At 33.8% G+C, this 13,354-nt stretch overlaps 4 protein-coding genes across 4 annotated transcripts in view; 2 read left to right on the plus strand and 2 right to left on the minus strand.

Annotated features, from left to right (window-relative positions):
- The window catches only part of CBG18442, a gene marked incomplete at both ends in the record, with an annotated part of 5,780 nt that extends 4,757 nt beyond the window's left edge, over positions 1–1,023 (plus strand). The window contains 3 exons of the mRNA XM_045241764.1: positions 113–321; positions 878–960; positions 1,006–1,023. Coding sequence (XP_045096486.1) covers positions 113–321; positions 878–960; positions 1,006–1,023 — 310 coding nt within the window. The remainder of the gene's footprint in view (positions 1–112; positions 322–877; positions 961–1,005) is intronic.
- An 888-nt stretch (positions 1,024–1,911) lies between these two features.
- Positions 1,912–2,283, minus strand: CBG18444 (the record flags this gene model as incomplete). The annotated part of the gene is made up of 1 exon (XM_002646746.1): positions 1,912–2,283. The coding sequence occupies one exon, from the start codon at positions 2,281–2,283 to the stop codon at positions 1,912–1,914; it is 372 nt and encodes a 123-aa protein (XP_002646792.1).
- A 2,459-nt stretch (positions 2,284–4,742) lies between these two features.
- On the plus strand, positions 4,743–9,118 carry CBG18445 (the record flags this gene model as incomplete). The annotated part of the gene is made up of 9 exons (XM_002646747.1): positions 4,743–4,799; positions 5,307–5,513; positions 5,560–5,619; positions 6,251–6,468; positions 6,580–6,768; positions 6,839–7,068; positions 7,536–7,752; positions 8,103–8,172; positions 8,987–9,118. 9 exons carry the CDS (start codon positions 4,743–4,745, stop codon positions 9,116–9,118), a joined length of 1,380 nt encoding a protein of 459 aa, XP_002646793.1.
- A 1,682-nt stretch (positions 9,119–10,800) lies between these two features.
- Cbr-rhgf-2 overlaps positions 10,801–13,354 on the minus strand; it is a gene marked incomplete at both ends in the record, with an annotated part of 14,989 nt that continues 12,435 nt past the window's right edge. Inside the window, 3 exons of the mRNA XM_002646748.2 lie at positions 10,801–10,974; positions 11,027–11,134; positions 12,020–12,675. Of these exons, the coding sequence (XP_002646794.2) occupies positions 10,801–10,974; positions 11,027–11,134; positions 12,020–12,675 (938 nt within the window). The remainder of the gene's footprint in view (positions 10,975–11,026; positions 11,135–12,019; positions 12,676–13,354) is intronic.

Genomic DNA, 13,354 nt, shown 5'->3' on the forward strand with positions numbered 1-13,354 from the left:
TGAGCTAGAAAGCTGGTTTTTTGACAGAATCGCACAATATTTTTAAAAATTTTAGAATCTGTCTAAAAATCAAGAAATCTAAAATTTCGATGTTCAAAAAACCAATTTTCAGTGAACCAACAAACATTGCCGATCATGTAGACGTCTATTTTGCGAAGAACGACGCGTGGGGCGTCGTTTCTCGAAATCTGCTGACTACAGTATCCCCGTATTTCACACATTTGCTGGACGACAATCCACACAATCGTCTTCAGCTGGACACGAAATGGGCCGATTTTCGTCTGTTGTTGGACGTTTTTACGAATCATTGCGAGCTAACAGGTTGGTTGAATTTCTGAATTTCTGAATTTCTGAATTTCTGAATTTCTGAATTTCTGAATTTCTGAATTTCTGAATTTCTGAATTTCTGAATTTCTAAATTTCTGAATTTCTGAATTTCTGAATTTCTAAGTTTCTGAATTTCTGAATTCCTGAATTTCTGAATTTCTGAATTTCTGAATTTCTAAGTTTCTGAATTTCTGAATTTCTGAATTTCTGAATTTCTAAGTTTCTGAATTTCTGAATTTCTGAATTTCTGAATTTCTGAATTTCTGAATTTCTAAGTTTCTGAATTTCTGAATTTCTGAATTTCTGAATTTCTAAATTTCTGAATTTCTGAATTTCTGAATTTCTGAATTTCTGAATTTCTGAATTTCTGAATTTCTAAGTTTCTGAATTTCTGAATTTCTCAGTTTCTGAATTTCTGAATTTCTGAATTTCTTGGATTTTCTAAACTACTGAATTTCTTGGATTTTCTGAATTTCTGAATTTCTGAATTTCTGAATTTCCGAATCCGGAATTCCTAAAAATCTGAAAATCTAAGTTTCCAATTTTTCAGCCGACAATGTCAAACTGGTTGCTGAGCAATCGAAAAAATACAAGTCAATCCAAGTGGATCGAATGGTGGAGGAGTTTTATAAGGTTTGCAAAAATCGATTATCGATTTTCTAAAAATCAACTTTTCAGAATTCCAACACCATCTGATTTCGCCGAATTCCTTCTACTCATTTTTCTCTCATTTATCGATTTTTTTCAACCCAGATTGCCTTTCAAAAAGTTTCCCCCTAATACTTGTGTTCTTCTTTCTTTTTCTCGAAGATTTTTAATTAATTAATTCATTAATTACTGAAAAAAAATAATTTTTCCCTCGTCTTGTGATATTTTTTAAAATTGATCTCTCATTTTTAACCCATTTCTCTCGCTAGCTACACAGTAATTTTTATAGGTAACAAAAAAATCAAAATTGAAAAATCCCGGAATTTGAAAAAAAAAATTTTATTTGAATTTTTTTTTTCAAAACTTTTAGTATCCATTATGTGTCGATAACTGATCTCTTGATGTCTTTTCCACCTCCTCCCAGCGATGATTTTTTTTCTCGAATTTTTCTCTCATTTCAATCATGCGGTACTTTTTCGTGTTTGAATTTTTCTGAAATTTCCAGAAAGTTCTGGAATTAATAAAATGTTTTAAAATCAGATTTGTTTTATTTCTTGTCAATAAAGAACTGCAACATTTTTACAGGCGATTAGAGCTATTTTGATTTTTTTTTTTTGGCGAGTTTAGGATACCGTAAACACTAATAGAATGCCACTCGATTCTTCAAATTTGAGCCCGTTTATCTCATTTTCTGTAAGAGATATCAAAAAGTGGTTAACTAATAGAATGTTTCTGATATCATGATAAATATTTTATCAGTTGACACTTTTTTGATATCTTTCAAAATAAGTGAGCTATATAGGCTCGAAGTGGACGGTCCGGGTGGCGTTCTATTAGAGTGTTTACGGTATATTAATTTTGGGGATTAAAAAATATATACAAATTCTGAAAACTGTAGATAATTTTCAAGAATCTGAAGCTTAGAAATTCAGAAATTCAGAAATTCGGGAACGAAATTCCAAAATTTTGAAATTCTGAAATTCCAGTTCTAAAACTCTGAGGTCCAAAAATGTTAAATTTTGAAGTCATGAAATTCTGACCCGGGCTCCAGTACCCAGGCTCCGGGGCTCGTGCTCCAGAACCCGGGCTCCAAATCTTGGGCTCCAAACCCGGGCTCCAGGGTCCAGGCTCCAGTACCCAGGCTCCGGGATCCGTTCTCCAGGATCCGGGCTCCACCACCCGGGCTCCAGTACCCGGGCTCCGAAACCCGGGCTCTGGTACCCGGGCTTCAGTACCCGGGCTCCAAAACCTGGGCTCCAAAACTTGGGTTCCAGAACCCGGGCTACTCCAGTACCCGGCGTCCGACATTTGAAAGTTCATAAATAATAAAATTCAAGAAGTCAGAAAATTAAAATATTTGAAATTCCTAAAAGTGTGATTCGAAAATTTGGAAACGCGAAAATTCCAGAAATCCCCAAATTCTATATCAAATCTGTAACAAATAATGGCATTTTTCAAAAAATTTTACGATTTTTTCAATTTTTTCAGCATGATCAATGTTCAGTATTCCCAAGACGATGACGGTTTTCTATGTATTTTACTGGTTTCTGGCACATTATTCTTGACAGCGTTCGCATATTTTTCAACAATTTTTATAATCAATTGGGCGAGAAGAAGGTAGAATTTGAAATGTTTTCAGAATTTTTCTCGAGAATCAAACATTTTCCAGGTATGCTGCATACATTGCTGAGCAGAGGAGACTCAACGAAAACCTGTTACGGATAAAAAATGAATAAAAAATTGAAATAAAAAAATAAATTATTTGTTCTTGGAGACTGAATTTTCAACAAGAGATTCGAGAAGAATGATCTAAAAATCTGGAAAACTGAAATTAAGAAAATCGGAGTTCAATCATTTCGGATCTTGTCAAAGATATGAAAAGTTGTCAACTGATAAAATGTTACTGATATCATGATAAGCATTTTATCAGTTGACACATTTTTTGTATCTCTCAATGGAATCGAGATAAGTGAGCGCTCCAGGATTCGGGATCCAGTACCGGGGCTCTAGCACCCGGGCTGCAGTACTCGGGCTCCAAGATCCGGGATCCAGAACCCGGGCTCCACAACCCAGGCTCCAGGACCCGGGTTCCAGAAACCCGGGCTCCAGAACTTGACTTTTTTCAGAAACTTCAATTTTTACAAACTTTATGGAAAAATTCAGTGAACTCTTACCGTATTTCCTCTAATAGAAACCCACCCACACCATCAACTTTGAGCTCAATTATCTCGGTCCATATAAGAGGTATCAAAATTGTGTCAACTGATAAAATGTTGGTGATAATATGATAAACATTTTATCAGTTGACAAATTTTTGATATCTCTTACAGGGATTGAGATAATTGAGCTCAAAATGATCGTGTAGAGTGCGCTTCATTTAGAGTGTTTACAGTAAGATTACGGTAGATTGTTGGAATATGAGACAGTTTGAGTGAGAAGTGTATTTCTCAAAGTTTTGGCATTTGCGATATATATTCAGAAATTCAGAAATTCAGAAATTCAGAAATTCAGAAATTCAGAAATTCAGAAATTCAGAAATTCAGAAATTCAGAAATTCAGAAATTCGGAAATTCAGAAATTCGGAAATTCAAAAATTCAGAAATTCAGAAATTCAGAAATTCAGAAATTCAGAAATTCAGAAATTCAGAAATTCAGAAATTCAGAAATTCAGAAATTCAGAAATTCAGAAATTCAGAAATTCAGAAATTCAGAAATTCAGAAATTCAGAAATTCAGAAATTCAGAAATTCAGAAATTCAGATTCAGAAATTCAGAAATTCAGAAATTCAGAAATTCAGAAATTCAGAAATTCAGAAATTCAGAAATTCAGAAATTCAGAAATTCAGAAATTCAGAAATTCAGAAATTCAGAAATTCAGAAATTCAGAAATTCAGAAATTCAGAAATTCAGAAATTCTGAAATTCTGAAATTCAGAAATTCAGAAATTCAGAAATTCAGAAATTTTTCCAAAATTATAGAATTTTCAGAAAACTGTAGAAATGTTCATTTTTTGCAATTTGAAAATTCCAAAAAGTTGAAAAAGCCCCAATTTTTGAATTTCCCGCCTTCGACGAAAAATCTCCTTTCACCCCCATTCAATTTCCTCCTTTTCCCCTCATTTTGGTCCACTTCCTAAATCTCCTCTTCGTCTTGTTTTGCAGCTGTCTCCTCACTTTCACTGCGTCTCTCGCTTCTTTGTGCTCTCTCACTGCTTGCCCCATCTGTCACCATGCCAATTATGGAGCAATGTGTGTCGTCGTTGGGAAACATCGGCTCCATATTTCTTTTTTTCTCTGCGTCTCTTCCTTTTTATTCTAAAAATGTGTTTCTGGAATAAAAATGAGCAATTTGGGGAAGAGAGATTTTTTAAAATTTGCCTTTTTTTCAAAATTTGTAATTCTAAAAATTTTCAGAATTTATTTTACTTTTTTGAAAATGTTGAAAATTTCGGATTTTTGAATTTTTGGACTTTCCAGAATTTTTCAACTCCCAAATTTTGTTTCTGAATTTTTTGATATTCTGAAATTTTGGAAGTTTCATGAATTTTCTTTCAGCAGTCTTGAAGTTTTTAGGATTTTCATGAATTTTGGAATTTTGGAATTTTCGGAATTATTTCATTTTTAAGACTTCTGAAGTTTTGGAAATTTTCGTTAATTTTCGTAAATTTTTAAAAGTTTCTACTTCTTCTTGTTTTCCTGATCAACTTTGGAATTTTCAGAAATTTTGAAAATCCGGACATTTGGACAAACAGATTTTTTCTACTAAAAAATGAGCGCTCGTCGATACAACTACTCTGAAATTGATGAGTTGAATAGGATTTTGACAGTAAGTTTTTTGACAAAAAAAAAGATTATTTGGAAATTTTCAGATTTTCAAAAAATTATACAAATTCCGGAGATTCTGATACCGTAAAACCTCTATTAGAAGGATCCCTTCAATAGAAGGGGCCCCGTAATAGAAGGGCCCTCCGAGAGGGGCTTGGAAAAATAGACGGGTCCCCTGTAATAGAAGAGCCCTCTGCGAAAAAGGACCCCCCTTCCGGGAACTCCACAATTTGATAGAAATTTGTTGAAACTCTATTTTTCGATAAAAATCTTGCTAATAGTAAATTTTGGTGAAATTGACAGATTTTCATGAATTTTGAACGAAACTTTGTCGAATTTTTCGATGCAACATTTCGGAAAAAAAATGGCCGGAAAAAATAGAAGGGCCTCCCTCTAATTGTAGGGCCCCCGGAGATACCTTGGAACAATAGAAGGGCTAGCCCTTCTAATACAGGTTTTACGGTATTTATAGAAAAATTCCGAAAACTCGAAACTTTAAATTTTTCAGGTTGAAAGAGAGCTGGTCCTAAAAACCCAAGAAAACTACCGTATCCTCAAGGAGAAATTTCTGGAAATTTCCAGAGAAAATGAAAATTTAAAAATCGATCGAAAGAAGCTTCTAGAAGGAGAAGAGTCTCGAGAGAAATTGCAAGAATTGGAGACAAGAAGTGACGAATTGATCAAGAAAATGAAACAATCGAATGAGGAAAGAGAAGTGGGCGAATTTCATTTTTCGATTTTCAGGCAAAAAAGTTTTCTAGGTTCGCTATGAAAAATTTAAAGTGGATACGATTGAAGAGCTTCAGAATGTGTATAGAAAAGTGAGTTTTTTCTCGAAAACTAGAAAAGCTATCAGAAAGTATTCAACTAGGGAAATGTAGAAAATTAAATTTCCCACATTTTTTTAGTTGAAAATTTTTTGATAGCTTTAACGGTTCGCGAGATATGCGCCTTTAAAGTTTAGAAGAAAGAGACACAGACAGTTAGAGTGTATCGCTGTCTGCGTCTCTTGCCTCTGAAACATCAAACAGCTGTATCTCGGCTGAAAATATTGCGAGAACTATCAAATTTCCTGTGAAATGTGTCATTTTTCATTTTTTTTAATTCCAAAAAAACAGGATCTCTAAGATCCTAAAGGTAAATTTCCAGAGATTTGAGTTTCTTATAGAATCAAAATTTTCTTAAAATTCTGTACAAAAACCAAGTTTCTACGACTCCTGAGAGCCGAAATACATAGTTTCAAAGTTTCGGATGCGAGAGACGCAGACAACGAGACACTCTAATTGTCTGCGTCTCTCCTCTACAACTTTAAAGGCGCATATCTCGCGAATCGTTAGGGTTATCAAAAAATGTCAAACTGCAAAAATGTGTGAAATTTGATTTCCTACATTATCCAATTTTCAAAAAATTTTGAGCTTTTTTAGTTTTCAAGATACTTTCAAATGTTTCCAGGAGCTCCAAGACCAAAACCAACAAATTGAGAAATTGCGAGAAGATCGTCGAGATTTGATTAAAGAAAACGACGAATTGCTGGAAAAAATAGTTGGATTGAATACGGAAATCGATGATTTTAAGAGGAAAGAAAAGGGAAAAGAAGTGGATATGAGGATGAAATTTGACCAAAAATTGAGAGAATTAGTGCTGAGCAATGACAAGCGGACGTCTCCAAGGTGAGAAATTGAAGCGGAAAATTTATAAAAATTGACTTAAAATCCTCAAAATTTGACCTAAAAATCATGAAAATTGACTTTTCGAAAATCTGAAACTCATAAATTTGTCAGATTCGAGCACATGGAGCAACTGATTGAAAATTTGCATTTGGAAATTCAGAGAAAAGAAGAGATAATTTTGGAAAAAAATCGAGAATATTCCACAGAGATTTCCGAGAAAAATCTGGAAATCGAGGAATTAAAACGATCGGAAAATTCGCTGAAATTTCAAATTCAACATTTGGATTCGACGATTTTGAAGTGAGTTTTTTTTGTCTGGAATTTCAGCAATTCAAATTTTTATATTTTCAAAAATTCCCACAATTTTCAGCCTCAACCATCAAATCCAAAAAATCAATTCCGAATCCGATCAAACTTCCGAAATCAATATTTTGAAGCTGAAAAACGATCAATTCATGAAAGAAAATCTGGAATTGGAACTGAAATTTCGGCACGATGAGCGAGAATTTTCCAGGAAATTGGGACAATTGGAGCTACAATTTTCAGTTCGAATTTCAGAATTTGAGAAGCTCTGTGAGCAAAAGGACATGGAAATTGAAGGTGAGCCTAGCTCAAAAACTAGATGATCTAGGAAAAATTGACTAATTACAAAAATCTAGGAAATGAAATTGTACACATTTTTCTAATTGAAAATTTTTTGATAGCTCTCACGGTTCGGAAGATATGCGCCTTTAAAGTTTGAGAAGAGACGCAGACAGTTAGAGTGTCTCGTTGTCTGCGTCTCTAGTCTTCAAGACTTCAAACGGCTGTATCTCGACTCTCCGAAGCCATGGACACTTGGTTTTTGTTCGGAATATAACTGTTTTTAAGGGGAGAGAAGCAGACAACGAGACACTCTAAATGTCTGCGTCTCTCTTCTCAAACTTTGACAGTGCATATCTTGCGAACCGTTAGAGCTATCAAAAAAGTGAAAACTGGAAAAATGTGCAAAATAAGCAAAAAATTTGATTTTCTCGTTTTTTGTAGTTTGAATTAGAGTCTAGAATCCCAATTTTTTCCAATTTCAGATTTGAAATCACATCTGGAAACTTCTGAAAAAGTTCAAGAATCTCTGAAAATGTATGAAAGAAATCTTCAAATCGAGGAAGAACACAGAGAACGTCTAGAGATGGAAGTCAAAAGTTTGTATGAAAAATTACAAAAATCTGGAGAAGAGAAAGAGGAATTTGAGAAAAATTTAAAGTTGGAAAGAGACAAGTTGGAGATTTCGCTGGTTTCTATGAAGTGAGTTTTTTTGAAATGTTAAAATTTTTAAACAATTTTGGTTTTGGAATTTTGAATTTCTGAACTAATGACTTTTGGAATTTCGGAAATTTTGAATATCCGAATTTCTGTATTTCTGAATTTCTGAATTTCTGAATTTCTGATTTTCTGAATTTCTGAATTTCTGCTTTTCTGAATTTCTGAATTTCTAAATTTCTGAATTTCTGAATTTCCGAATTTCTGAATTTCCGAATTTCTGAATTTCTGAATTTCTGAATTTCCGAATTTCCGAATTTCCGAATTTCTGAATTTCCGAATTTCTGAATTTCTGCATTTCTGAATTTCTGAATTTTTCAATAAAAAACTTCCAGAAAAAAGCTGGAAATGACTCCAGAAGCCCCGGAAAATGTGGAAAAATTGAGAAAGGAGCTGCGAGAATCGGTAAGTTTTTTCGTAGGTGTAAATCGGGGTTTTTCAGATTTTTTAAAATCTCAAAACGTTCAAACTCCTAAAAATAGATATCTGAAAATCCAAAAATTTGAAATACCGTAAACACTTTAATAGAACGCCACAGGAAGCGTCCACTTTGAGCCTATATTTCTCCCTTCTTTTGACAGATATCAAAAGGTCGTCAATTGCTAAAATGTTTATCATAATATCAGCAACATTCTATCAGTTTATCACTTTTTGAACGAAACTTCATCGAATTTTTCAATGCAAATTTTCGGAAAGAAACTGGCCCGAAAAATAGAAGTGCTAACTCTAATTAAAGGGCCCCCCCTGTAAAAGAAGGGCCCTTCTACTACAGGTTTTACGGTATTTTCTGTCCAAAACAAATTATATATTCTTGATCTCTCTTTTACTTTGTCCCCAAATTGATTTGTCCATTTTTTTTCCATTTTTCAACGAACTTTTGAAACTTTTTACTTTTCAAAAAATGAAGTTTTTCCCTGCCGCCAATTTCTAAAAATTTAAGACTTATTTTAAAATTTCAGAACTCAGAATAACCGCTATACACAAATTACCGTAAAACCTCTAATAGACATCCTGACCGTCTACTTTGAGCATATATACTTCACTTCTTTTGAAAGATATCAAAAAGATGTCAACTGATAAAATGTTCATCATAATATCAGCAACATTCTATCAGTTTATCACTTTTTGATATCTCTCACAGAAAATGAGATACAGGGGCTCAAACTTAACGGTTTGGGTGGTGTTCTATTAGAGTGTTTACGGTATGTATCTATTTCAGGAACGACGACGACAATCGGAAAAAGAAAAATACCAAAAAATAATATTGGAGCTCAAAGATGCGCTGAAAAGGTTGGAGAAGAATTATCGAGAGGCTGTAGGACGATTGCAGGAGACAATTCCACATTTTTGAATTTTTAGAAAATACGCTCTATTGAGAATTTTGTTTTTTTGAAGATTTTGGAAAATTCGACTGGTTTTGAATATTTTCATGTGATTTTTTTCTCCTAATAAAATGCTATAACTATTCAAAAGTTTGATTCTGAGAACTTTTTCGAATTTGAGCTTTTTAATATTTAAAAAATGGATTTATGAGTTTTTGAAAGTTTCAAAAATCATGATCTCTTATATACCGTAAAACCTGTATTAGAAGGGCCCCTTTAATAGAAGGGCCCTCTAAGAAGGGTTGAAAAAATAGAGAGCCTGCCTTTCTAATACAGGTTTTAGGGTATTCTTATTTTTCACAATTTCAGATTTTTTTTCTGAATTTCTGAATTTCTGAATTTCCGAATTTCTGAATTTTTGAATTTCTGAATTTCTGAATTTCTGAATTTCTGAATTTCTGAATTTCTGAATTTCTGAATTTCCGAATTTCTGAATTTCTGAATTTCTGAATTTTTGAATTTCTGAATTTCTGAATTTCTGAATTTCTGAATTTCTGAATTTCTGAATTTCTGAATTTTCTGAATTTCTGAATTTTTTAATTTCTGAACTTCTGAATTTCTGAATTTCTGAATTTCTGAATTTCCGAATTTCTGAATTTCTGAATTTCTGAATTTCTGAATTTCTGAATTTCTGAATTTCTGAATTTCTGAATTTCTGAATTTCTGAATTTCTGAATTTCTGAATTTCTGAATTTCTGAATTTCTGAATTTCTGAATTTCTGAATTTCTGAATTTCTGAATTTTCTGAATTTCTGAATTTTCTGAATTTCTGAATTTTTTAATTTCTGAATTTCTGAATTTCTGAATTTCTGAATTTCTGAATTTCCAAATTTCTGAATTTCTGAATTTCTGAATTTCTGAATTTCTGAATTTTTGAATTTCTGAATTTCCGAATTTCTGATTTTCTGAATTTCTGAATTTTTGAATTTCTGAATTTCTGAATTTCTGAATTTCTGAATTTCCGGACTTCTGAATTTCTGGACTTCTGAAAGTTTGAATTCTGGACTTCTGAAAGTTTGAATTCTCCAAAACTTTCAAAATTCACATAATTATCAATTTTTGAAAATCAAAATATTAATTTTTTATTAATGACCAAAGAAAAAGAAGTTCTAGAATACAAACAAATTAGAAGAACAAAATATTGGGGGACAAAAAAAGTGGGCGGAGCCAAGAAAATTAGTACAGATTATTTTTTGGAAAGGAAAAGAAGGGGGACATTTTTTATCACAATAGAAAGAAGAACAGAACGTATATTACCGCATTTTTGTTGAATTTTTGAAATATGCTACCTGTGATTTTAGGGATTTTTTTTCAAGAAAAAAATTAGTGCAATTAAGGGTAATTAGTCTACAATCGGAATCTAGAATTTGGGGATAAAAACGGCAATGCCTAGAAAAAAAGGGGAAAAAATAGGTGGAATGGCAATTTTGGGGGAAAAATTTCAGAAAAAATATTTTTGGAAAAAACCTGATATATACAAAATTAGATGATTTTTTTAATGAGAAGTGAAGAGAAGTTTTTAGACGTCTCTGAAAAAAATAATTATTAATTTTTGAAATTTTGAAAAACAAAGATTTTTTGGTAGTTTTGAATTTTTGCCTTTAATTTTTGGATTTTCAGAATTTCCAGAAAATTTCAAAATTTCAAAAACTCACGATGTCTCCAAATTGTTATCCAAAATGAATTTCATAAAATCCTGACATTTTGAATTCGATTTTTCCGATTTCTTCTCCGACGGCAAATTTGGAGATGGCGTTTTGCTGGGTGGTGGGAGTTCTGGAGCCGGTGGAGGTAGCTCGGTCGATTGTTGATCTTCTTCGTCTTTCTGAAAAAAAAATAGTTGGACATCGGGATATACATTCAGACAAATGGCTTACCTCGTGGACCACAGCTGGAGGGCCTTCCAGATGAATTGATAACGTCGCTTGGGGCTCAACGGCTGGCGAATCGTTGATCGAGATGGTCGAGATGTGAGAGAGTTTTGTCTGAAAAATAATTTTCAATATTTGCTGAAAATTCAGGGAACAGCTTCACTGGGAACCGAGATACAGTTATTTGCGATTTCGGAGAGACGCAAACAGTTAGAGTGTCTCGTTGTCTGCGTCTCTCGCCTTCAAATGAAATTGAGCCAATTCATTAACTGATATTGGGTCTATATTATGTCGAAATGACAGACTTCTAGAAATACTAGGAGCTGAGATACAGTGTCTTGTAGTTGGTAGGAGAGACGCAGACAGTTAGAGTGTCTCGTTGTCTGCGTCTCTCCAAAACTTCGAAACGCTGTGAACTGGCGGAAAATGACGCTAGAACTATTAAAATTTCTGAGAATTGTATCATTCTTAACTACAAACAATACTACCAGAAAAACCTTTCAAATTTAAAAAAGCAAAAATCTCGCTTTTCAAAAAATATTTCAGTTTCTTGTAGAGTGGAGAATTTCCTTCAATTTTGTACAAAATCAACTTTCTACGCTTTCTAGGAGCCGAGATACACTCATTTGAAGTTTCGAAGAGACGCAGACTACGAGGTGACACTCTGCGTCTCTAACCTCCTGAATGTCAAACGATATTATCTCAGGCTCTAGATGCGCTAGAAAACTGATTTTTGGTGAAAATTGTTTGAAATTTCAGAATCTATAAGAATCAGAAAGAATCAGGACTCTAGCTAATCTGGATCCCGAGATGTAGTGTTTTAAAATTGAGGAGGTTAGAGACGCAGACTGTCTCGTTGTCTGCGTCTCTTCCTCAAAATCTTTAGAGAGCTTTATCTCGGGATCAAGATGAGCTGAAAGATCGGTTTTCGGGGCAAATTTCATCCTGTTTTTTCGGCTCCTAAAACTTCTGAAGATAGGATTTCGGAACAAAACTTACCGCCAACGCCTCCATATTCGGATCATTATTATTGTTATTATTCGACGACGCCGTTGAAATCCCACTCGTCGAGCTTCCAAAACTATCTATCGATCCTTGGGTGACAGCAGTCGCCGAGATTCTTCTAGAACTTTCTAACCGCTTCCGACTGGATCCTCCGACAGCTGATCCGACGTTCCACGAGAATCTTTTGAGAATCGCACCGGATAGCATTGATCCTTTGGGTTTAAGAACATCGATCCCGTCTGCCGTATGGTATCGTTTCTCGAAACGCCTTCCAGATTGACAAGGTTCCACACAGTCATCAGAAGTGATCAAAAGTGTTGGGGAGTCGCGACATGGTGTTGTTGTCTGTGGGGATTCACATTCTGCTGGGGTCCCAATATGTGCTGGTGAGTTGCTTCTGGATCTCTGCTTCAATCCTTCGATATCTGGTCCACTGGAATTTGATCGACTTCTTGGCCGCTCGATGTCTCCATTCTCGGCGCCAAGAGAGACGTATAAATCCACTGAACTTTTACTGGAAGACAGGGGATTTGCATGACAGCTGGCAACGCTTAGCTTATGACGAGGTGGTGTACACTTCATGGAGTCTAGTCCGTTCGGATGACGATCAAGTTGCTCGGTGGAGGAGACTGCGGAGCTTCGGTGCATATCTGGAAGAGAGTTTCGAGGTTAGAAAAAGTTGGAAATTGGTTTGGAAAGGGTTCCAAATCTTAGGGATTTTTGATAACGACGAGCTGAGATATAGATCTTTGAAGTTTCCGTTTTTTTTTGAAATTTTAGGGGTTCAGAGAAACTTCTGAATGTCTGAATTTCTGATTTTTTAATTTCTGAATTTCTGAATTTCTGAATTTCTGAATGTCTGAATTTCTGATTTTTTAATTTCTGAATTTCTGAATTTCTGAATTTCTGATTTTTTAATTTCTGAATTTCTGAATTTCTGAATTTCTGAATGTCTGAATTTCTGATTTTTTAATTTCTGAATTTCTGAATTTCTGAATTTCTGAATTTCTGAATTTCTGAATTTCTGAATTTCTGAATTTCTGAATTTCTGAATTTCTGAATTTCTGAATTTCTGAATTTCTGAATTTCTGAATTTCTGAATTTCTGAATTTCTGAATTTCTGAATTTCTGAATTTCTGAATTTCTGAATTTCTGAATTTCTGAATTTCTGAATTTCTGAATTTCTGAATTTCTGAATTTCTGAATTTCTGAATTTCTGAATTTCTGAATTTCTGAATTTCTGAATTTCTGAATTTCTGAATTTCTGAATTTCTGAATTTCTGAATTTCTGAATTTCTGAATTTCTGAATTTCTGAATTTCTGAATTTC

The sequence above is a fragment of the Caenorhabditis briggsae genome, assembly GCF_000004555.2.
Source record: "Caenorhabditis briggsae complete genome, chrII, whole genome shotgun sequence".
Taxonomy (NCBI): Eukaryota; Metazoa; Nematoda; class Chromadorea; order Rhabditida; family Rhabditidae; genus Caenorhabditis; species Caenorhabditis briggsae.